Source organism: Rhamphochromis longiceps, linkage group LG14 (assembly GCF_057381845.1).
Source record: "Rhamphochromis longiceps isolate RC_006_pf linkage group LG14, R_longiceps_female_GT1.1, whole genome shotgun sequence".
NCBI lineage: Eukaryota > Metazoa > Chordata > Actinopteri > Cichliformes > Cichlidae > Rhamphochromis > Rhamphochromis longiceps.
Window position 1 is genome coordinate 36,116,891 of NC_140570.1, and position 23,621 is coordinate 36,140,511.

The 23,621-nt window shown below is 40.1% G+C and overlaps 1 protein-coding gene across 3 annotated transcripts in view; it reads left to right on the forward strand.

Annotated features, from left to right (window-relative positions):
* The first annotated feature begins 800 nt into the window (after positions 1-800).
* eml2 (EMAP like 2) overlaps positions 801-23,621 on the forward strand; it is a 33,596-nt gene continuing 10,775 nt past the window's right edge. The window contains exons 1-4 of one of the 3 annotated variants that reach the window (XM_085379866.1): positions 801-1,058; positions 12,130-12,357; positions 12,835-12,952; positions 13,314-13,415. In XM_085379866.1, coding sequence (XP_085235992.1) covers positions 986-1,058; positions 12,130-12,357; positions 12,835-12,952; positions 13,314-13,415 — 521 coding nt within the window. In that variant the 5' untranslated portion in view covers positions 801-985. Of the gene's footprint in view, positions 1,059-6,313; positions 6,440-12,129; positions 12,358-12,834; positions 12,953-13,313; positions 13,416-19,353; positions 19,482-23,621 lie in introns of those variants that run through there. The other 2 variants (XM_085379867.1, XM_085379868.1) reach the window with 2 other exon arrangements.

Consider the following 23,621-nt stretch of genomic DNA (forward strand, 5'->3'; position numbering starts at 1 on the left):
GCTCACCGTTTCTCCGTCAATTATTCAGGAACGCAACGCCTCCCTGCGATCACCTTTCCCGTCTCACAAACACAAACCTGTTTCATTTAGTTCGGTGTTTTCTACACTCTACAAACTGTATAGCTTTCCTGCCGCCAATGATCGCTACCCGGACCACAGCTGCCGGAGAGGCTGTTGCTATAGGAACAGCGGCACACAAGGCAGACAGACAGACAGGAAGATGTCAATTAGATTATTGCCGGAAGAAACATGGTTCTCCCTTCAAAATAAAAGCGGGTCCCATCGCAAAGGAGACCCAAAACTAAGGAAAAACAAAAGAAAGTAAATAAATAAATAAAAGTAATGTAAAAAAGATAACAAAAAATAAATAAAAATGTCCCCAGAAATATGAATTTAAAACATTACAGATAATTACCTTTTTATTTACTTAAAAGAAGAAAAGTCAGATTAAACTGCTTATATCCTGCTGACCAGTAGAATTGAATGTCTTTTAAGTTACATAGTGTTTCAAAATAACTTCACTACAGAGTCTTTGTCATTTGTATAAATTAAGGTGACTATATATATATATATATATATATATATATATATATATATATATATATATATATATATATATAAAAAAATTTGAATCTGTATTGTTTTGATATTGTATTAAAATCTACATTTAATCTAGTCCAAAATTGACATCACAATCGCATAAGTCTTCCAAATCATATTAAGTGGCTAAGAAGCATTGTTGAATATTACTTTGAAAGCAGGCAGAGGAAGTGCAGTTTGTCCCACAGGTTGCACTTGACGGTGACAGTAAGGCTGGAGCGGGAATAGCCGGAGAGCCGAGGCAGGTAAAAGTGTGTATGTGTGTGTTTGTATGATGAGACAGAAAGGGGTAACGGCGTGAAGAAGAGAGGGAGAGAGGTGAAAGGAGGACAAAGCAGACGAGTGAGAGTTGGAAAAACAGAAGAGATAACAAAAGGAGGAAAGGATGTCGGAGCGGGTAGCTTCGTGTGGGAGCCTGTATGACAGCACCAACCTGCTGCTACAGTACTGCAACAACGGTGAGCTGCCTCTCATCACACACAACAGGGGGAAAATAAAAAACCACCGCCGTCCAGACAGCTGCACAGCTCTCCAATTTCATTCAGAAAAATCGAGAAAACAAACAAACATGTTTTTGCATTCTTCTAGAGGACGTTTTTCAAAAATATCAGAAGAGATGTTGAAAATATTTAGTGTCTTCTGATTTTGCTTACGTGGTTTGTGTTTGTGTAATGAGCTTTGTATGATTTTACTCTTTTATCATATTAGATTACTGCTGGCTCTTACACACACACACACACACACACACACACACACACACACACACACACACACACACACACACACTATGTGTATATGCGTGTATATATAATGTACATAGCTGTCAACGTACAGTTTTTTAGTTGCAACAATAAAAACAGATGAACACATTTTAAGTGAACTGCGTTTGAAGGCACAAAGGTTTCGATTATTTTAATCTGTTTATTTATTTATTTTATTTATTACAATTTAGATATGGCTTATATTCATTTCAAAAGTTCCCAGCTGTTTGACACTTTCAGGATCTCTTTCTGACAGCGTTGTGTTTTTAATAGTTAGAGAGTAAAATTTATTGAGTTATCATCACTAAGTCATTTACATGAGTGAAGAACCACACTTTAGGGCTACAAACCGCTGTTAGAAATACAATTGACCTGTTGCCTTTAGCACTAAAGTGGTGGAGGGATTGTGGTTGCCATCATGAATAGGAACTTTGTCTTGTTCGCAATATCAGCAGCTTAATTTTTTACACTCATGGCCATTTGACAGTTTCCTTACCCCCCGCCTCGTCTGCCTGTGTCGGTCACATCCTGGTTAACAAATATGATGCAAATGCTCGCCTGATGCTGCTAGAATAGATCGTATCTGTGGTCACGCTGGAGGATTGTGACAGGCGTACGAGGTGGTGATGAGTTTCTAAGGCTGTTTTAGACAAATTGTCTCTGTGGAGAGATTCATGTGGAGATGCGAATACCATCAGTGGAGCAGTTTAAGGCGTTTGAACTGTTGTTATCTTAGGGAAGTATCTGTGGATTGCATTAACCCTGCAGTCAACTAAACTTCACAGACAGCCATATTGAGAAGCAGGTGGGGAGACAGTGAGGGGTCGTGAGAGTCTGATCAGAGCTGTGATGTGTGTTATCCAAGAAGGAGCATGTGCCAATCAAAGCATTTGGTGGAGGCGGTGGTCCAAAGCCTCCTGCAGCTTCCTGGATCATAACGATTTCAGTTAAACTGTAAGACAAATGCACAGCCTCGGCTCGTTGATCTTCACAGTAGCTGAGCTCAAATTAAAACAAAAAGAGGAAAATTTTGCTTGTAAGTTACAGTGGAGGCTTGTTGAGTGACAGCTGGTCCTGCAGCTGAGGGTCAACTGCTTTATTTGGACCACTTTGGACGCATAATGACTGGCTTTTTGGCTTCTTCACTTTAAATGTTAAAACAAAAATAGCACTTTGATTTAAATCAGCAGTTAATAATATGAATACATTGCTGTTTTTTTATATGTAGGTTATTGTCATCTGATAAAACTGACAAGTTTCCTTTTTGGACTATTTATTTGAAGGACAAGTGGGTACGTTAATGAGGTGTCACAGTGTGCCATGAAGGCTGTAGGTTCTCATCCAATTAAATGCAGGCAGATTTCGTACATTATGGTTGCTGTATTATTTTCAGACTGTATTTTTTTTACCTGCTATTCACCACAGCATTTTCATGCACGGACATGCCATGGGGTTGTTTTTAGCTGGTTTGGATTGTGACTTTGAGTGGGGACTCTACTGCTAAAATTATTGAAAGCAAAAACAGAAGTAATTTGCACCCTCCTTGGTCAACAGGGTGAAGCACAGTATTTAATCTGTGTCTGGATACTGCAGTCAGACAATAAACAGTGTTTAGTTTTAAACTAGGTGCTGAAATATGCCTGTGTGAAGTGTGAATCAGTCATAAGAATAACATGAAGGTGTCTTATTGCAGGTAGCAGGCTGCAGGTAGACAGGAATGAGCTAAGTGGAGAACAGAGTGTGTTATAATTCTGTTAGTAGACTCTGTTAGCAACAGGAAGCTCTAGAGAGTTTAACATAGCCAAAATGTGTAATCTTTTATGTGTCTATTGAAGCACCCTGTTTCGTTCCCTTTCCTTTGACCTGTCTGTCAATCTTCTTGTATCTGCCATCTGTCCTCTCACTGCTGTAACCAGAGATCCTCCATCCTGATCCGATCTGTTGTCATGTCCTGGTCAACGCTTGAGCCAAATGCAGTTTGGATTCTCCAGTGTTTAAAAAATTTTCTAGTCAAATTAAACACATAGTCTCTTTGAACATGTTGAACGTCTGGCTCCAATAAAGCTGGATGTTCTATTTGTAGGGCAGTATAATGAGTTAGTTTAGCATTTCCAGTACTGACAGGTTTTATAGCTTTTATCTAAATGATGCTGTTGAGGTAAATACAACACATCAGGCTTCTTTATACATTCTGTCTCAGTCCTCAGAGCTTTTACTCTTGAGCTCATTTCAGAATTGCACAGTTGTCCTTTGAATCGAATATACTTGTTCATATTGTGACACTTTAGCACAGAGACATATGAGGACACACTGTACAGGCATTAAGTGATTCTCAGCTATTAAAGTCTGCACACAGACGTCGTTAATGGCCTCACAATAAATTTCAGTGTGCCTCACTTCTCTCCGTGCTGTTGTTTTAGAGTCGACAGGAGGTTTACGCTACTAACTAGCAATTTAGTTTGTTTTGTTATTTGGGTTCCGGTTTTAATAATAGTTTGCATTTCATATGCAAATTTAATTTGGTCATCAGTGGGGAATGAAAAAGATTTTTAACTAAATCTCATATCTCACTATTTTATCTGAAGAAACAAGACTCTAAATGGGCCATTTCCCTTTGCACATCCATATTTTATGATTCATCTTTGTTGCAGTGGTGTATTTAACAACATGCACCTGTTACAAGGTGCCAAGGTGATTAGCAACACAGGGGCACCACAGGGGACTGTCCTCTCCCCCTTCCTCTTCACCCTCTACACCACAGACTTCAGCCACTGCACAGAGACCTGCCATCTTCAGAAGTTTTCTGATGACTCTGCGGTGGTTGGATGCATCAGCAGGGATGATGAGACAGAGTACCGGGCTATGGTCGACTCCTTTGTCACGTGGTGTGAGCAGAATCATCTGCAGCTCAACGTGGCAAAGACCAAGGAACTGATCGTGGACTTCAGGAAGACCAGGAAACACTTGACCCCTGTTTCAATCCAGGGGGTCAGTGTTGACATTGTGGAGGACTATAAATACCTTGGAGTACACATTGACAATAAACTGGACTGGGCTAAAAACACCACAGCACTTTACAGGAAGGGCCAGAGTCGTCTCTATTTTTTGAGGCGACTGAGGTCCTTCAACATCTGCCAGAAAATGCTGAGGATTTTCTATGAGTCTGTGGTGGCCAGTGCGATCCTCTATGCTGTTGCATGCTGGGGGAGCAGGCTGAGGGTCGCAGATGCCAACAGACTCAATAAACTGATCCGTAAGGCCAGCAATGTTGTGGGGATGGAGCTGGACTCCCTCAAGGTGGTGTCGGAGAGGCGGATGCTGTCCAAGATAAAGACAATGTTGGATAACACCTCCCACCCACTCCATGACATGTTGGTCAGTCACAGGAGCTCGTTCAGTGAGAGACTGAGATTACCGAAAAGCACCACTGAACGACACAGGAAATCATTCCTGCCTGTGGCCATCTCCCTGTACAACGCATCCACTTAACACACTGTTTGCTGCTACAACTACACATGTTTCTTTTCCAACTATTTATTTATAAGTGACTTATGTATGTATGTATGTATATATATGTATATATTGTACTATTCTTAGTTAGCGTATTGTCTGTCTTGTCTTAATGTTGGTTTAAAATGGAGCACTGTAACAAAAAATAATTTCCCCCAGGGATCAATAAAGTATTCTGATTCTGATTATCTCTACGAAAGTACGCACATGAGTGCATGAATCCATACTGACATCTGGACCACGTTTACAGTGCAAAGTGATGCTGTGCAACCTGCAGAGTGCCACTTTACCAGTGCAGAGTACAGTCTGTTCCTCCAGCTGAAGACTGAAATGACTAGCGGCTGAAGCAATGTTTGAGCGTTACAGCGACAAACCCGTCAATCGTGGCATACTGTATGCTGCACAGCTGCCATTTGCAAACTCTGTTTAGTGGCAATAAAAAGAAAAAAGCGTCACGCACCAGTCTGCTGAAAAATTCCTTTCTTCATGGTATGCTGAGGTTTCAATTCAAATGGCAAGTGTTTAAAATGTAAGATTTACTGTATTATTTATTTAAATGTTGGTATAGGGTGAGGAAAACACTTCACAAACACATATTTTATGTTGTGAAATGAGGTTTCTTCTTGTTGAAGGTTCTTCCTCCCAGTTTTCACCAGGTGCTGCTCATTGGGGATCATGCAATGAGTGGAGTTCTCTATAATATTGTGGGGTGTTGGCATTATAATCTATCGTCCCTTAAGCAGGCTGCAACAGCATACAGTGCAGCACAGAAGATTAAGCTGTGTCACACTTTAGCTACATAGACTGGAAATCCATCTGTTATCATTGGTTTTGACCTTTTCCTGTCTGTAGAACATCACAGACTCATCTTTTAAAGCACCAAAATCGGCCATACTCTTGTTACCAGTTTGAAACATTTCCAGATGAGTGCATGTAGATCTTGAATGAGAATATACTGCATGGTAACTGGACAGTTTTTACATTTTTACCTGCAAGGACACAGACTACAGTGGTGGCATTTATTCTCATGTGGTGTGTATCCTTTATGTGGGTGTGTGAGTGCATGTCATTGATCCTGGACGTCGCAGCATCTCTTCCTGGTGGTGCCTGGCTGTGCTGATGCTGGTGCAGTGTGTTTGTGTGGCCCTAAGCCAGGCTCCACCCCTTCTGCCTCGGCTTTCTCTCTGCTTGTAGCTAATTAATGAGACAGGAGGAGGGATGTAAGGGAAGGAGTAGAAAAAAAAGAGGAGAGAGAGAGAGGCGGAGCAGGGGATGGGAGGAGGAAGAGGGAGTGGCCCAGGAAGGAGAAAGTGGAGGTGGAGGAAGGAGTGGGTCAGCAAAAGAGGATGGCAGATGATTTATTTTTGTGTGTGTGTGTGAGATAGAGAGGGAGCGAGAGGGTGAGCAAGCACCGGTCATAGATGGGAAGGGGAGGGAGTGGGAGTCCAGGAAGTCTCTAAGGAGGAAGAGTGAGGGCAAGTGGACTGACTGACTGACTGCTCTGTGGATTGAGTGACTGGTTGATTGACAGGAGGAGTGACCAGGCACTCAGTGTGGCAGTATGGCAGGTAGGCACGTCGAGCTCCACCTTCATCATCACTTCACTGCAGCATAAATATTCCAGCAGCCAACAGTCTTCTTATTGTCCTGTGCCGACCTCCCTACCTCTTTGACAGGATCACACTTACACATTCCTCTGAATTTCATCATCCACATTTTTCTTCCATCTGTTTTTCTTTTTACTCCATTCCCTCTGATTTCTTCTTTGTTACTTTCTCTTTTCCATCCATCCTTTTCTTTTGTCTACTACCTTTTTCCATCTGTCGGCATGTTTCTGTTCCCTGATAGCAGCCATGTCTGTATTATCCTCACGTCAGCTTTGCTTAAAGTACAGTGCTGTGCTGGGATGGAGATGGAAGTTAGCTCGTATTGTGTGTGTAATGCTTACTGAATGTCAAATAGATCCGGGCTTAGGTTTATATGACAGCAAGAGAATACCACTGAGGTGTGTGCGTGTGCGTGTGTGTGATGATTCAAGGGCAAATTGAAAAGTAGCCGGTGCTGCAGCGCTCTTTAAACAGGTGTCCTGTCAGTAGATGAGATAAAATCAGCAGAGGTGAACTCTGCTGATCTCTCTTTGTTTACAGTTTCCTGTGCCACCATATGCCTCCTTGATTACTTTGTCTCTTAAGTAACATTTAACAAGTCTAGTGCAAACTCTGCAACTCATCAGGCAGCAACACAAACGCACCTCAAGGGGAATAAAGTTAGATCTGTACACATCATATAGGTGCACAATATCGACTCTTACAAATGTGTATTCTCATATTAAACGTGGACAAAGTTTCAAATAAAATCAGTGTACAGTAGGGGCAGAGGCTGTCTTGTTTGCGAGGCGCAATCAGTCAGAAAAGGTTGGGTTAAAGCAGTGGTTTCAGGCAAAGCTTAAACTGGAGGTTTACACTGTATTATGGAATAAATATGGATTATTTTAAGTTGCCAATCATGCATTTTCCAATAAAATCTGAAGCTGGAAACAAGTGTAATATGTTTCCTTTCATGACCATATGACCAAAACCAGTGGATTTTGTTTTTCATCACAATATTCACCATGTTGGTACCTTGGTTACCACTGTTCCTTAGAGCCAGAAGGTCCTGGGTTCAAATCCAGTTGACCAGTCCAGGGTGTACCCGCCTCTCCTGTGACAGCTGGGAAGGCTCCAGCCAGAACTGGATAAATGGAAGAAAGTGGATGGATGGTCACAAAGCTGATGTTAGCAGCTTTATGACCAGTGTTAGCAGCACAGCACACAGTGCAATTATGAAAACAACAAATAAACCTACAGCAGTTTGTGTCTTTTAATATTAAATGCTTTTTACAAGTTTCGTATAAACACTTTTACGAGATGCTCGCATGAATGGCTGCCATGTATGTCAACATAATAAGGTTAGCACATTAGCATCAGATTACACGACTGAAGCTCAGCTCAATCTGTTGCCAGCTGATAAAGCTCTGACATGAAGAGGCTTGTGTGAGCGGTGCTAAAATAGCCCCTGTAAAGGAGATGAAATCCTCTGATTTAGGGACCTGAATTTAAGTTACAAATATTCATACCCTTAATATGATCCAAAATCAAACTAGGAAAGTATTTTATATTCTAAGGAGTTCATGTTGTAGCTGTCTGAGTATTGGACGATTGCAGACAAAGCCCTGTTAAGGCAAAACTGTTCATTCTAGGTTCTTTCATTTAGTCTCTGCAGCGGTCTCTCCTGCCTTCCACCTCATTCTGTTTGTCTCCTCAATTAAGTGCACTCAGTAGTTGCAGTAGTTTAGATAAACGTGATTACTGCAGTAGTCAGATAAAAATGAATCATTCTTCTCCCACCTCTTCATCCTTTCTCGGTTAGTTCAACTCGTGATCTCCTCCCACCTACATTCTGGCTTCTCCCTCTCAGCTGACAACTATTCCTAGTTTTGTGTCTCCATTTTCAGCTTGTTTTAATTATTTGTACTCATTCCTTTTAAAAAGAACAACAAACAAAAAAAACATTATTTGGGGGAAAAGTCAGCAAACATTGTAAACAGTTTCTATCGGGGCTGAGTGGCAACTCTGTACATGCAGTAATTATGTCCTGGTGACACTGAAATGACATTATTTAATTTATACAATGTGTCAATATAACTGCATTTTAAGCCAGCGGGAGAGTTTCTTGCTTCTTTCTTGTAGATGGACTTTTGTAAGTATTGTGAGTTATAGTAACTGTGATGGTTCTTTTACTTTGCCTGTTTATTTTTGAGTTGTCAAAACCAACATTTAGGTCATTATGATGACTAGCTGTGTTAAACAGGGAGACCCAAACTGCTTTTTCATTGAAGAAGAGAAACAATGATGGAGGCCTGAGACAATCTTACCTTAGATGCTGGTCTGCGTAGGTCAACTCTGCCATGCAAATCTCCCCTGAACTTCATGTTTGTATGTAAATCTGAAGCTTAATTTCCTCATGGCTTCTTCCTGTGTCATTTGACTATGAAATGTAATACAGTAAGGGTAACAGTACTGCCTGTGTCTCAGTTTACAATGCTGAGCATTGTGTTGCCTTGTGCTGAAGCAGTGTAAAGTATAAAATCCCTTTTTGAAGAGTGGCGCTCTTTTACTGCAAGTTTATAAATAAACATTTTTGCACAAATGCTGCGATCACATGATGACTTAAAAATAACACGGATCAGGGAGGAAGTTTGTGGTAGATCATCTCATTTTTTTCCATTTATGATATTTCTGGGTTATATGAACATGTCATGGTCTTTTTTCTGCATATGCATCTTTAATGCAGCCTGGTTGTTTTTGTTGTTGTTTTATGGTGATATTTGAATTATTTGTAAATAAACGATAGCTTCAGCTGTCTTTTCCACACTACTACCACTGTGTAAAGTTGGAGCAATACCTGATGTTTACAAATATTGCTTGTTTTGTTTGTGATCTCACTGTTTGTTCCAGTGAAGTAGAAAAATCTTTATTATACCTATTAACATTCATTTAAACCCTTTTCAGTCTTTCAGCAACCAGTTAATGAAACTAGATCTCAAAGATAAAAGATAATTATCATCTTACACTCACACATTGCTTTGTTGGGTACACCTCATCTATTCAGCCTGTCCATTTGACAGGCTGAAGCAGGACCTCCTTCTTTTTCCATACTTATAAGATTTTGAAAGCATTAACATATGAATGGAAATATGTATTTTTGATCTGGAGATGGTGGCCGTGAGATCAGAATTCAGACCTCATGAACAGTTGTGATGATGTGTCCAACTGAAAACTTGTCTTTCACTTTATCAGGTTGTAATCGGATAATGTGGGTCACAGATTTAAATAATCCACACCGGGCAGTTTACCTTTGATAAGCTCGCCAGCCCACGATGATGTCATCACGGTGGGGGGAAAGATGATGTGCGATTAGGCTGAAAGGAGTTGGAGAGGACCGGAGGTAGTCAGCTTGGTGGATGTGTGTGGGTTGAGGTCAACAGGAGCTTATATGAATTCCTGTACGTGTATTTATTAGCAAAAAGTATTGCTTTAAAAAAAATGCATGTTTTTACTAATACATACATTTACTGAAATACTCATTTTGAAATATCACGTTTCACACTGAACCAGTTAGTCACTATACCAGGCTGTTTGTACTGTAAATGATTTGGGAAACAAAAGTGTTATACAGCATATCCAAACCAAAAAGACTGAGTAACAAATTTACAGTCATGTTGAATTCATGTTTTCATCGCTCACATCCGTGTTTGTTTCAGCCAGCAGTCGTTTTCCTCTGATTACTGCCCTCTGCAGTTGTCAGCAGTGGTTGCATAAACAAAAAAGGCACAAATGCTGCAAACAAATGCACAGACTGCACAAACATGTCGGGTCTGCCAATCAAAAGATTTTTCCACACAGCAAGCTGTGGTTGATAAAAATCCTCAGGGTACCTTTAAGTTTAAAGGATAGTCTCCAAGAACGCTGTTAAGTCACTGTCTTACAGTAATGTATTAATAAAAAGTCTGTGCCTGTGGTGGCATTTCTGGAAAAATAAATGCAGTTTAATTTACTGTCCTCATGCTGCAGCTCCACAGATAATGTAATATGTTTATCTGCGCTGAGAACTTGCCAATATTATTCATGGAAAAAATGCATCTACGAAGAGGAAACGAGGAGCTAGTTTGTTTTTCTGCTTCCAGATTTCTCTGACCTGCAGTGTGAAACCCCATTTTCTAAATGTTCTAATATATTAGAACTTAAATATTCATAATTTCCTCTTTAATACACAAAAACATAATAAAAAAGCTTAGTTTCTCTGTCTTATCCCTCTTTGTTTTTTTCCTCCCCGTCTGCATGTCCTTGATTGGTTTTCCTTCCTGCTGTTATTCTTCTTCTGTCATTTACACTCATTCTCAGTCTAAATTATTGAAAATGGTCACAATACCTTTAAGCTCTTGTCCCCACCTAGAAATTTAACACCACTGATTTACAAAGCAGCAGCCACAGCAGTGGATATCCATAACACCGAAACAGATGCTTGCTTTTAAAGAATAACCCCAAGAGTTCCCGTATATAGCTGCGGTCATTAGTTTACATGCGCTTATGATGGGTATGAATGTCATGGTAATCCTGGGCTTTTAATGATTTCTTTGAACTCTTCTTTTTCCGGCATGGAACGATTGTACGACACACATCTTTAATGACTTTGAAAATTAGGTGCACATGTTGGGATTTATTTTTGATTTTCTGTTATCCACACAGGATCAAAAGTCCACCTCCAGGCTGCGTGCACTCACTAATGAGTAGTACTGAAGGTTCTATAGTGTCCTGTAACTTACCAAGGCCTATTAATGTCTCATTAATGGTCATAATTGACTACAGTTGGTAGTTTCTCTTTGTCAGCATAAAAAAGATTTGTTTGACAGCACTCACTGAATTCACTAATCCTCTGAAAGCTGGGAAAGCCCCCCTCCCTGAGCCTGGTTCTGCCTGAGGTGTCTTCCTGTTAAAAGGGATTTTTTTTCCTTCCCACTGTCTCCAAGGGCTTGCTCAAAGGTTGTCATTTGATTGTTGGTCTTTACCTTACAATATACAGTGCGTTGAGACCAATCCGCTATATAAATAAAACTTAATTGAATTGGAAATCAGTATTTTCTGAAGGTCTAACGTGAGCTTTGAAGCACCATAGACTGGGAAAGTGCTGACCAAGAAAGAAGCTCCTGCTCTAAAATTAATACTTTTAAGCTCAACTGAGTTTGTGGACTAAAAGCGGGGTCCATTCAAGAAACCAATCACTTTAAGTGAACTATAACAATTCTGCCAAGAAGATTGGTCAAATGTGCAGCCAGAATTATGCCAGCAGCTTGTTGATGGCTACCAAAGGGGTTTGGTTGAGGTGCAACTTGCTAAGGGACATTTAAGCAAATATTAGTGGGTGTTTGAAGGTGTATGTATACTTTTGAACCTGTGTGGATTAGAGAAAATCCAAAATAAATTAAAAAATGTGCACCTCAAGTTCTGAAAACTCATTGTGATATTTGTTTGTTTGTTTGTTTGTTTTGTAAACATTTTTAGGTTCTTTTTTATTTAAGTTTTTTATTAAGTATTCTTTTCTCACAATCCCATATGCAGCTGCATGTGACTCCTTTATCTCTATGGTTTAACTCTTAAAATCTACATTATAACCCCTAGAATTCATTAAAACTAAAATGTTAAACACTTAAACTCTCCAGATGACACTGTGTCGGCGAGCAGTAACATGGACATGGAGGACCGGGTGTCTCACTTGGAGCAGAGGCTGCAGTTGCAAGAGGACGAGATCCATCTGCTGAAGGCGGCTCTGGCTGATGCCCTGCGCCGGCTCGGCTATTGTGAGGAGCAGAGCCAAGGGAAGCAACCAGCAGGCGTTCATGCTGGGAGGAGATCTCTGGCCACTACAGCTGCGGCACCACCTACCAAGGGTAGGTAACATCAGTGCTTCTGTAAAGCTGTAAAGCTGAAATATGTTGCTGCTTTTCATATTCCAAGATAAATGTCATTGCTCTCCAATCAGGTGGTTTCAGATCCCAACTATATCTGTGCTGCAGTTCTTAACTTTTACTATGTTAGTATTTAGAAATGATATAAATACCTTAAATTGACTTAATCCTGCTACTGCTAAACTATTCACAAAAAATACATGCTGATATAAAATCATACTTTCTTTTAATTTACGTTTGTCACAAGTCAGAATGGCCAGCCACCGCTAAAATGAAAGCTTTGTGTTGTCAGTTGAACAAGCTGAGCATGCAAATCACATTTGCTTATATGCCAAATATAGAAATCTTCTGTTTCCCTTGATGACATTGATCTGGAAGTGGTAAATTAAAAGTTTAACTGGGGTCTGGAACTGGGAAGCTGTACGCACTTTGTGCTCATGGCATTTTCTTTTCTTTCAGTGCGACAGCTCCTGCAGGCTCTTCCCTCCCGACCTCTGAGTAATGGCTACATTCAACAGAAACGTCTCCTTTCTTCGCCTTCATCTCCAAAGAAAGAGGTGCTACAGTCTATAAAGAGGTAGGATTAAGAATGGAAAGCAAAGATGCTGAACACAACATAACAAGACTTTTCATTTTTCGTTTGCAAGGGTGTCCTATTTTTTAATCCCCTATTCACGTTAATAAAAATGGAACTGCAATTTGATGTATTCTTTAATTGACAGTTAAAGTTAATTTACTTTTATGTAAAATAGCATCATCAAGTACACTTTACTTTCTCTTGTTTGATACTTTAAGTTTAATTGAATAGGCATTAACTTAGCAATCAACTGTTGTTTTTAATCCTCTTTTAACCCAATTGTAACTTCATGTAAAAAATGGTAATGTTACAGTTTGTTCATCAAAACATCAAGAGTTCTCCCTCCTCTTCCCTTCTTCAGAAAGAGTATGTCCACAGAACGTCTCACCCTGGTGAGGAGAGAGATGGGGGCGGAGAGTCGGAGTCGAACAACATCCTCCAGCAGCTCCTCTGGTGGCAAAAGGTAACAGCCTTTATCTGAGAGCTGGTGTGAAAACATAGACGTTTAATGCAAAATCTAGGGCTGAACGATTATGGAAAATAATCTAATTGCGATTTTTTGCCCCAATATTGCGATTGCGATGCGATATGCGATTATTTTTTAAGGTCTTTGTCTTCTGTATTATTAAACAAAGACAAGCAATACATCATATAGTATGGCCAATACTATATTACATTAATTTTAAACTGTTCTTTCCTGGAAGACAGACCTCTGTTATGATAACATGAGGTGATGCATGAATTGATGACTGACATTTTTATTTAACTTCTTCAATCACAACAGTATATTTGAACATACACAATAGTTTATTTTTAGCTTACAAACATCTGAGCATAAAGTGCTGACAAGGAACCCTGGTGTAAACATTAAAATGAAAGTCAGTACAATGTGCAGATTGCAGAAATATACATAAACAAAATCAGTGGCTTTACCACACTCAGTTTTTCGACATCTGTGAACTACTAAACAGTCATTCAATTAAAAAATAATATTAAATAAATAAAACTAATAAATAAAAAATACACACATCTTACTGATCTTTGCAGTCAGTAACATTACACATAAAGTGCAAACATAATAGCAATTGTATAAACACACACACAAACACGCCTTTAAAATTTAAAGGCGTGAAATTGGACGGTCTAGCCTTCTGAATCAGAAGGCTAGTTCTGATTAGCGTCACCGCTGTCTCGGTGGAGTTTAATAAACTCGGCCGTCTGCTTCTTGCTATCTAAAATATAACCAGACACTGGTGTAAATTCTCGACTGTCTCATACTTCTGTTTAATAAGTTTTCTGTTTGACGTTTAGTCAGCTGTGTGAAAACCAAGGAGGAACCCACCCGGGGGATTAATAAAGTTTTATTTTATCTAATCTAATAACTTTAATCTCAGCCAAACCGATTTACTCACGAACAAACAAAACACTGAAAAAAGCCCAACAATAACATTTTTAGGTTGTCTAAGTGACTTATATATTACGTTTAACCCGAGCAGCGAAACTCCGCGGTGATCTGAAAATGATGTGCCGGGAGTTGTGCCGTTCTCGGCCGCATCAGTAACCCTCGAGCTCCCGGCTAGCTGTCGAGCTGGTGGGTAGCAGACGCCTCTGAAAACGTCGAAGCACTTTTGCAAATATGGGATATCTTGATAAACCGAGCAGATATTTGATGTTTACACAACTACTTTCTCGCCTGAAAATATTTTAAAAGTTTATTTTGTGACTAGAGCAGGGCGATATGGCCAAAAATATTTATCACGATATATATTTGAAAATTTGCGATAACGATATAACTGACGATATAATTGATGCAAGACAAAATACAACTCCACAACATTACTAGTGCAAAAAGACAACCTTCCATTTATTTTCACTTAAACAAGAAGCTGGTTTTTATGTACATTAAAGCTATATAAAAATTTAACAGTGCGAATACAAATTCCTTGCTGAAAGTTTAACCAAAAGGCATTTCCAGTAGAAATGGGCTGACATATCCTGAGCATAACCATGTATAATATCCACTGAAGTTAAAAAGAGGTGCTTTGCAACATTAAACTGCAGTGTGCAGTACGTATTTTTCGGACCATAAGGTGCACGGGATTATAAGGCACATTAAGCGAAACAAAGCAGTCAGATAAATCAAACTTTATTAAACTCATTCTTCTTGCTTCCTCCACTTCTGTACCATTGATTCATTAATGTTGAATTCTCTGGCAGCTGCTCTATTCCCATGTTGTTGCAGTATATTAATGACTAACCTCGTATTGTGGATGGATTATCTCAGTTGTTATGGATTATCTCAGTTGTTCTCCTGACTGAAGTTTGGTCCGTTTACAGCATCCTGCCATGCGATTGCATTTGTCTCTAACTATCAGGCACGTTAACTTTTATAAGTGGAAAAGTGTTAGTGTTCGTCCTCCAGCTTCACTGTTTATGTCATGCTAACATAGCTGTGTCGCTAGCGATCACGTAGCACATCATTATATAGCAGCTAGCCCAACTTCAGTAACCCTACAAACGTCACTGCTGTTTAGTTTCCCGTCTTCATTTATGTTGGAAGTGATAGCAGAGCTGTACGTTTGAATTTATTCAGAAATCTCTCAGTCAGAACATGCTATATCATGCTTGGGTAACTAGCGAAACTAGCGAGCTAACTTCTGCTAGCTTCCTGATAACTTCTAACTCCGTTAAATGTAATAAATTTTGTTTTCATGGATGCCTGGAAGTTAAACTTCATAGTTACACCTGGTAAAGCAGCAATGCTGATCGTTTTATTAAAGATGAAAGAATTTAGACAGTTTTTAAACTCTCAGTGGTGATGCAGTGTTCGTTTGACCTGAAGAATACGGAGTTTAGGACCCAGATTACTCCCAGATTTAAGAGCATCTTAGTCCGACAAATACGACAATAACGACGGCCGCTTACATGTTCTGCAAAAAATGTGCTTTGTTGTGTATCTGACGGACAAACGCCAAACCAGTTCCACATCACTGAAGTTGCACCATTTTTACAAACCAATTCTGGTTCATTTGTTTCACTCAACAATCGGCCATGTGCGTATGAAAACAAAGGCACTGCGCATGCGCGTTTTACTCCCATTCTATCGCGATATTTCATTTTCCTATCGTTGCCTAACATTATACCGGTATTACCGTGAACGGTATAATATGGCCCAGCCCTATTTGTGACCCAGAAAGATTAGTATGAGTAATTTTAAAACTTAGTAGCGGCCGCCATTGTTGGAAACTGGAGTTTGGCTGGGCCGCGCTATGAATTCTGGGATATGGTAGTAATTTGGACAGCCTTCGGCGCGTCGCTGTGACGTAATCGGTCTACAAATGCGGCCTCAGGAGGATGCAGCCCATGAATTTGGACATGTCCAGAGTATAATCGCAGCCTTTGCGGTTAGAAAATTGCACTTGATCATGTCGCGATATTATCGCAAATGCGATATATCGTTCAGCCCTAGCAAAATCTATGGACAACTCTTAATGTTTGGGACACTAAAGTACTGACCACAGAGTAAACCCTGTTGTTTGTCAGATAATGCAATAAAAGTGCTCCAAAAGGCAACAACACACAAATATTTTAGAGCGAGTCAAAGTGGTGAAGCTGAAATCCAGCAGAGAGCCAAAAGCCTTCCTGCTTCCCACAGGTTTATCAAAAATATCCCTAATAATGCATAACTTAAAGCCTTAATGCTTACATGGGTGAGTTATAAGAAAGGTTCTACCTCTACATTTGTCCTTTAGGGGAAATCTACCAAAATAATGCTGCACATGTTCTGCTCATACATGCCACCCCTTCAGATTTTTCCGGGGGAATCCCGAATTTCAGTGCCCCTCCCGAAAATCTCCCGGAGCCACCATTCTCCCGAATTTCTCCTGTTTTTCCACCTGGACAACAAAATTGAAAAACCATATCACAGCCAATTCCAGTTTCCAACAATGGCGGCAGCTACTTAGTTTTATTACTCTTTCTGGATCGCAAAATAAACTTTTAGCACATTTTGAGGAGGAAATGTAGCAGTGTGAACTTCAAATATCTGAGCCGGCGAGAACAGCAAACTCCCGGCACATCGTTTTCAAACCCCCGCGGTCTTTCGCTACTCAGGTTAAACATGATATATAAATCACTTAGATAACCTAAAAATGATATTGTTTGACTTTTTTCAAGGTTCTATTTGTTCCTCAGTAAAACGGTTTGGCTGAGATTAAAGTTATTACATTAGATTAAATACAACTTTATTAATCCCTCGGGGGGGGGGGGGTGTTCCTCCAGGGGTTTTCGCACAGCTGAATAAACGTCAAACAGAAAACAGAAGTGTGAGATGGTCCCAAATTTGCGCCAGCGTCCGGTTATGTCTGGATAGCAAGGAGCAGACGGCAGAGTTTCACTCCACCGAGAGAGCCCGTGACGTAATTCTGAAGGCTAGACCGTCACAGTCACTCACTTCCGGCCTACCTGGCTTTTAGAGGACCTGGCCCACTTAAGCCACGGAGGGGTCCTCACGTGGATGCAGCCTCTGAATTTGGAAAGCCACGGCTGGGGACAGTAATAACGGTGACATTTAACTTTAAATAAATAGTGTTAAATAAATAAATACTGTAGAATGCCAGTTTTTTTGTATATGTATAACCTACACTCCCCTTTTTGAATGCCTCCATAATTCTGAGGTCTTAAGATTGGCAAGTATGGTTCTGCTGTGAGGCTGAGCCTTGCAGTGGAAAAACAGTCATTATAAGTCATTAGGTTTGGGCGTTACAGCATGGGAGTCTGTCTCAAGTGGTCATTTTAGGGATTGCAGTTTTCACCACATCCAAGCAGGCTTCATTTTTCATCCCTGGAGATTGCTGCTCGACTGCGTTGCCATGACAACCAGTCTGAAAACTTTTTTTCTAACAAACTGTGGGTCAGAAGGACTGTGATGAAGTTCAGTGGGTTAGTCGTAATGAGCTGTCTTATCGCTGCACTGTCTTCTGTCTGTAGGCAGACTCAAGTGGCAGTAATTGAACCAGTCTGGCAGTCTGTCCCAGTCAGATGCTGGAAAAACGGTGAAGAACGAGTAAAATAATAAGCAACCTGACCCTTTACAATGTATGTGGAGATACTCTCCTCCATTGTCATCCCGGAAAAATGCAAAAAAATTGTTATTATAAAGAAAGCAGTGTCAGTGTAAATTTAAGTCCTAATATAGTATCTAGAGAAGATCATAGTATTTTAGGTATAACAGTAGGTTCAGTGTCGTTGGCGTTCCTCCGGACAGGCTGGAGGAGGCCATGGAGCTTCTCTGCTTAGGCTGCTGCCCCCGCGACCCGGCTCCTGATAGGCGGAAGAAGATGGATGGATAAATGGATGGATTTTTCATCATACATCAGTTCAGTCTTTGGTTTTACTCGTGTTGTTTTAAATCATCCTCTCAGAGGTGTTGATACCATCTAAAACTGGGAAACAATAAAAATGTTGCTCTTTAATAGGATTATTTTTTTGACAAGGGCATAGTTACATTTTTGAAAAGGCAATTTAAAAGAGAGAGCACAATTTTGGGGGGAATTTCAAGGCACCGGTGTTTGTTTGTTGATTTTTTTATGTATAATGACCACAGTGATCACCACTGACAAAACTGCAGAAAGCGCATAAAATGGGCCACATACAAACTACTTTAATCTTAGGTGGGTCAGACCAATGAAACTCTGCTTCCTGTCGGCTCAAGGAACTTTTTTACACATTTAATCGCTGCGATATCTTAATATAAGAAAAAGAAGATGCATTTCAGCAGTGCGTGTCAGTTTTTTTACATGATAAAGAAATGCTGCTGTGGTAAATTAAAGAAATCTGTCAGCAGAACTCTCTGGTTCAAATTGGAAGAAACTGTAAAAGTAAAGTAAAACTTTACTTCACTGACTGTCCTTAATTGGAATTTTACTGCTGTGTAACCATGGTTTAAAAAAACCCCCACAAAACAAAACAAAAACAAAAACCCAGAAATGTCTAAATAAACATTTTCCAAAGCATCCAGTGGACTCGATTATAGTCTTTGGCGGCCTGATTCTGATCCTTATCTCTACTCTGCTCTACTCTGCTCTACTCTACTCTGCTGTCTCCTTTACTCCTTTCATTCAAGTATCATGTTTAACAGTTCTTGGTAAAAGGGAGGTGTGGTAGTTGTGCAGAAAGGGGCGTGCCTGTACAGTAAGGAAGTGGATTCTGATTGGATGATATGACCTGATTTCTCTCCTCTCCTCTACTGTCTCCTTTACTCCTTTCATTCTGCTGATGTATCATGTTTCTAACAGTTCTTGGTAAAAGGGAGGCGTGGTAGTTGTGCAGAAAGGGGTGTGCCTGGACAATAAGGAAGTGCATTCTGATTGGATAATATGACCTTTCAGGCTGAGCTAAAAGTTTGCAGAGTGAAGGAGGAAGTCTGTGTGTTGGTGTGGCTTTGGACAGGAGAAGAATCGCTCTGACTGCTCACCAGTGTTGACGTTTAGTGTAACGGAAACCTTGCAGACATGAAGAAATCACCCAGGTAATTTGCTGCTTTACAATGAGTAGTCAATGATTGACTAGAATTGAGTAGAAGCAGACTTTAAGCAGAGATGGTATATTTGGGAATCATTTGAAAGGCAAAGACATGCTAATTACGACCTAAGTTGTTTGCATGTCATAAAGGAAACTGTGTAGCTTTAAACCTTGGATGGCTGGTTGGTATCTCCATTATGGAAAATGAATACACAGCTTTTATAAAGAGAGGTACTTGTTTTTGTTACAACTAGTCCCTCAGCTGCAGTTTAAATGAAAAGAAAATTAAATACAGTTTTTATTGGTAGGTAAATGCATTCAGGCTTTACCCTCTGAAATGCTTGGTTGTTTTCACTCCAAACAAAGTCAGCAGTCAGTGCTTAGGTTCGAAGACATTCAGGGGAAGTGGTGCTGCTTTTTGAAACCGTTGTCACGCAAACCATTAGATGCAGTCGGGTTCTCTGTCTGCAGGGCTGTGGGGAGGGGCAGCTGCATGGTTACATGAATAAAACAACAAAGCTTGATGAGTTCATCGACCATGAGCCTAATGGCAAGGGGCAGGTCTTATGAAAAAATGCTAAACTGTGTGATACTTTGAGTTTTAAATGTTTGGTTCAAACAAATATGAATAAGGTGAGTTACAAATGCTTATTTATTTAGCTAACATTCACATAACAACCGCATTCAAAGTAAAAACCATCTATCTGGCTGTTGTGAAAATATTTATTTTCCTGAAGTGTATTTCTTTATTACAAACTCATTACATTATGCAAATGCTAAACCATTTTAGGCGTAAGCTGCTGTTTTGGCTGCTAATGAACATTTCTGCCTGGTTATGAAACGCACACAGACAGATGGGACTCAGTGAATGTGATGTGACATCGGACCAGTCGCTCTGTACTCAGCAGATCTGTCGGCTAACTCATTATTCTGTTAAACCTGACTGACTCTGACAGCAGATCAGACAGAGCTCCTGCTTTACTGGACACCCTGAACTTCAACAAGAATATTACACATGTTCAGGTTTTACAAAGTACCCGTCATCATCTGCTCTACTTTAATTTGCTACTGAGCTTGGTGCACTTTTATATACTAATTCATTTTCAAGTTTTCCAAATTAATTCATTGATTTCCGAAACAAGTTAAAAGTAGCTAATTGAGCATCAATTCAAAATGCTACTAAGACTTTTGTTTTGTAATCCTCTGTAGCATTATGACCAGAGATGGGAAGCTGTGGGACTGATGTTACCATTATCAATTCTGCACAGCTTGCAGAAACATTGATAACATTGATTGAACATCCTGCTCTACATGCAGCAAACATACTGAGCATGTGTCTGATTGGAGAGGACTATTTTGCACCACATTGAACCAGTTTAACATCAATGTGTCTGTCTTTATTTTCATATAATAAGTCATTTCAAAGTTAGGGTAGCACGAGTATTGTACAGGGTTTGCATACACTACGGAAAAGGAAAAGATTCATATCACGTTCAGTCTGTCATCTCCTTTTTGTGTTTGTATCACTTGGATCTAGAATGCATTACATGGAAAAACTGTGCCTTCCTTCTTGCTTTTTGAGGTTTATAATTTTACAGGAAATCTGAAGTTGGTTAGATGAAACTCTAATGATTGTTAGAATCAGAATAAAGCATAACATTGGATTAAAAATGCAGATTTTTCTTATTTTTCTTCCTCCCCTTTTGCTATCTGGACACTGTCTGATGCCTCATAAGTGTCAGAGTTGATTAGTTTATGACTAAAACAAAATACACTAATGTATTTTGCGCACAAGTGAAAATATGAAGAAAGTCAACTATGTTCATGTCTATTGTTATAGCTGCTGCAGTACTTAAGTCCTAATTGAGCAGGAAATGGATGCATGCACTCTTGACCGCTCCCACCACTCCCACCACAGTTCAGGGGGATGAGTCCCATTACTCGGACCACAACATCTTCTGCCTCCCTGTGTGCATCACTCTAATCTCCCAGATGGATGGAACTAGTACTTAAGAGTTCCTATAAGAAAGAGAGAAGGTGTCTCTTGTAAACAGCAAAAAATGATAACCAAACAAATGCTCTTTGCAAGTTTGATCTGCAGGAGTAAAAATATCCGTTTATTATTTCAAACCACTAAGTTTAGGATAAAATATCCTAAACTTAGACTTAAAAACTTAAAATATCCTGATTTTGTTGCTTGCAAAAAGTGGTTAAAGTTCAATATATTCAAAGTGACAAGTGGCCCAGCACAAAAATGTCGGTCCTTTTAATCTTTCTGCAGATGCACCGGTGCTCATTAGTGCCCTCTGGTTCTTACAAGAACCCTTTGTGTTTTCAGAGAGCCCACAGAAAAGGCCAACTACACCCTCGGTGCTGCATGTTAATGAGAGGTCTGTTTGTGCGTTCCCTCTGCCTGGAAACCCGGTGACTAGTGACGGCCGCTGCCGTTGGGTTGTAGAGGCAGAGTTATGAGCCCTGTCCGGCTGCCAGTTGCGCAGCATGGACCGCCATAATTACAGGTTCTGGATCAATTGTGTTCTGTTATTGGCCAGAGCCATGCCACGTCTCATCTTCCTGGCAGACCACACTTACACATGCACACAAACAGAAACACATGCTCGCAGTTCAAGGAACAAACAGGGCTTTATGTGGTTGCTTTAAAGAGCCGAAACCCCTCCTGGTCGCCTCTAACTGCCCAGAGACACAACAGACGCCACACAGGCCCTCGGATGACTCGTCTGTTTGCTCTGCTGTCCTTTAATCTTCTTCAAACACACACGCAGGCTCTCATCTCATTTTCCTGTTTTCTTTTTGCATAGGTCCCTTGTTCACATTGTAACGAACCTATAAAAGAAATCTCAAATCATTGTTTCAGTTGACCCGTAAGCTTAGAGAGCTATTGATATGTCTCAATACTGTCAAGATTTTATTTAGTAAACTCCCCATTAAACAAATATCAGGATACACACGGCACAGCCTGGGGTCTTTTCATGTTTGTATGCCGCAGTCTTTCCCACTCACTCAGTTTCTTTATGTGTTACTTTCATAATGCAGCCTTGGTAAAGCTTCTTTTTGTCAACTAGTCTGTTTTTTTTTTTTTTTTTTTTTTTTTTTTTTTTTTAACCGACCCACCAGGTATGGAGGTTTCATGCTTTCAGGTTTTCCCTCTGTGGTGTTAACAATTCTTTTGAAAGCCTTCAGGGAGTTTCCTCATATTTGACATAAATGTTCAAAGAGGTAGTGATTAGAATATGTGGCAAAATGTCTCCTCACAAAACGCATATCACCAGGAACCAAAAGATAGCTTGTGTCCAAAATCATTCACCTAATGTGGAACTACTGGAAAAGTGAAACAGGTTGAAAAAGACACATTCCAGGTTTTTGTTTGTTTGTTTTTCTTAGTCATACTCCTCCTACAGATCCATGCATAACAGATCAAGGCTGGATAACTTAATAAGTACAGCAAATAAATGGATATTGTATTGAAATTATTAGTGAGTACTCAGGGTTTCAGACCAGCCATGTGTGGTTGGTGATGATCTTCAGTGCCTACTTATTACATTCTTCCCTTATGAGCCTGAACAGATATTGGATTTAAACCTAAATCTAAACTAACTTTGCTATAGTAAGATGTTGATTCTAGTTTGAGTGGTTTATCTTTGTTTATCTGTGAACCTGAGACAAATGTTCTGTGTCACTGCAGTTTTCCTCATAGTACTCTTCTGTATTATATGACTTGCTCTGTGGTTGTACAATAAATCTACATGAGAAGAAGTGTGTTCGCTGCTGTTATTTGTTTGCCTGTGTTTCCATAGAAATACTCAGAAAAGTCAAGCACGTCTTTCTTGATTCGCTTGTTGCTTTGCGAGGACCAAACATCCATTTCCCTCTTATCGTATCAAGCCTTACCTTTATTGCTGTTGCCATGGTGACATCCAGCTGTCAGCTGAGGCAGCGCTTCAACATCCCGATTGGTTGATAGCATCCAGACAGGTTAGGTTGAGTTCTCAGCATGCGCTGAAATGCTTGGCAGGCAGTTCTGATTGGGTGACAGCAGATTCAGGGACATCTGCAGCTCTCGCTGATGTGGCAGGTTTTGATTGGCAGGTCTAATCACGGATCCTGGCAGAGTGGCTGACTCGCCGGT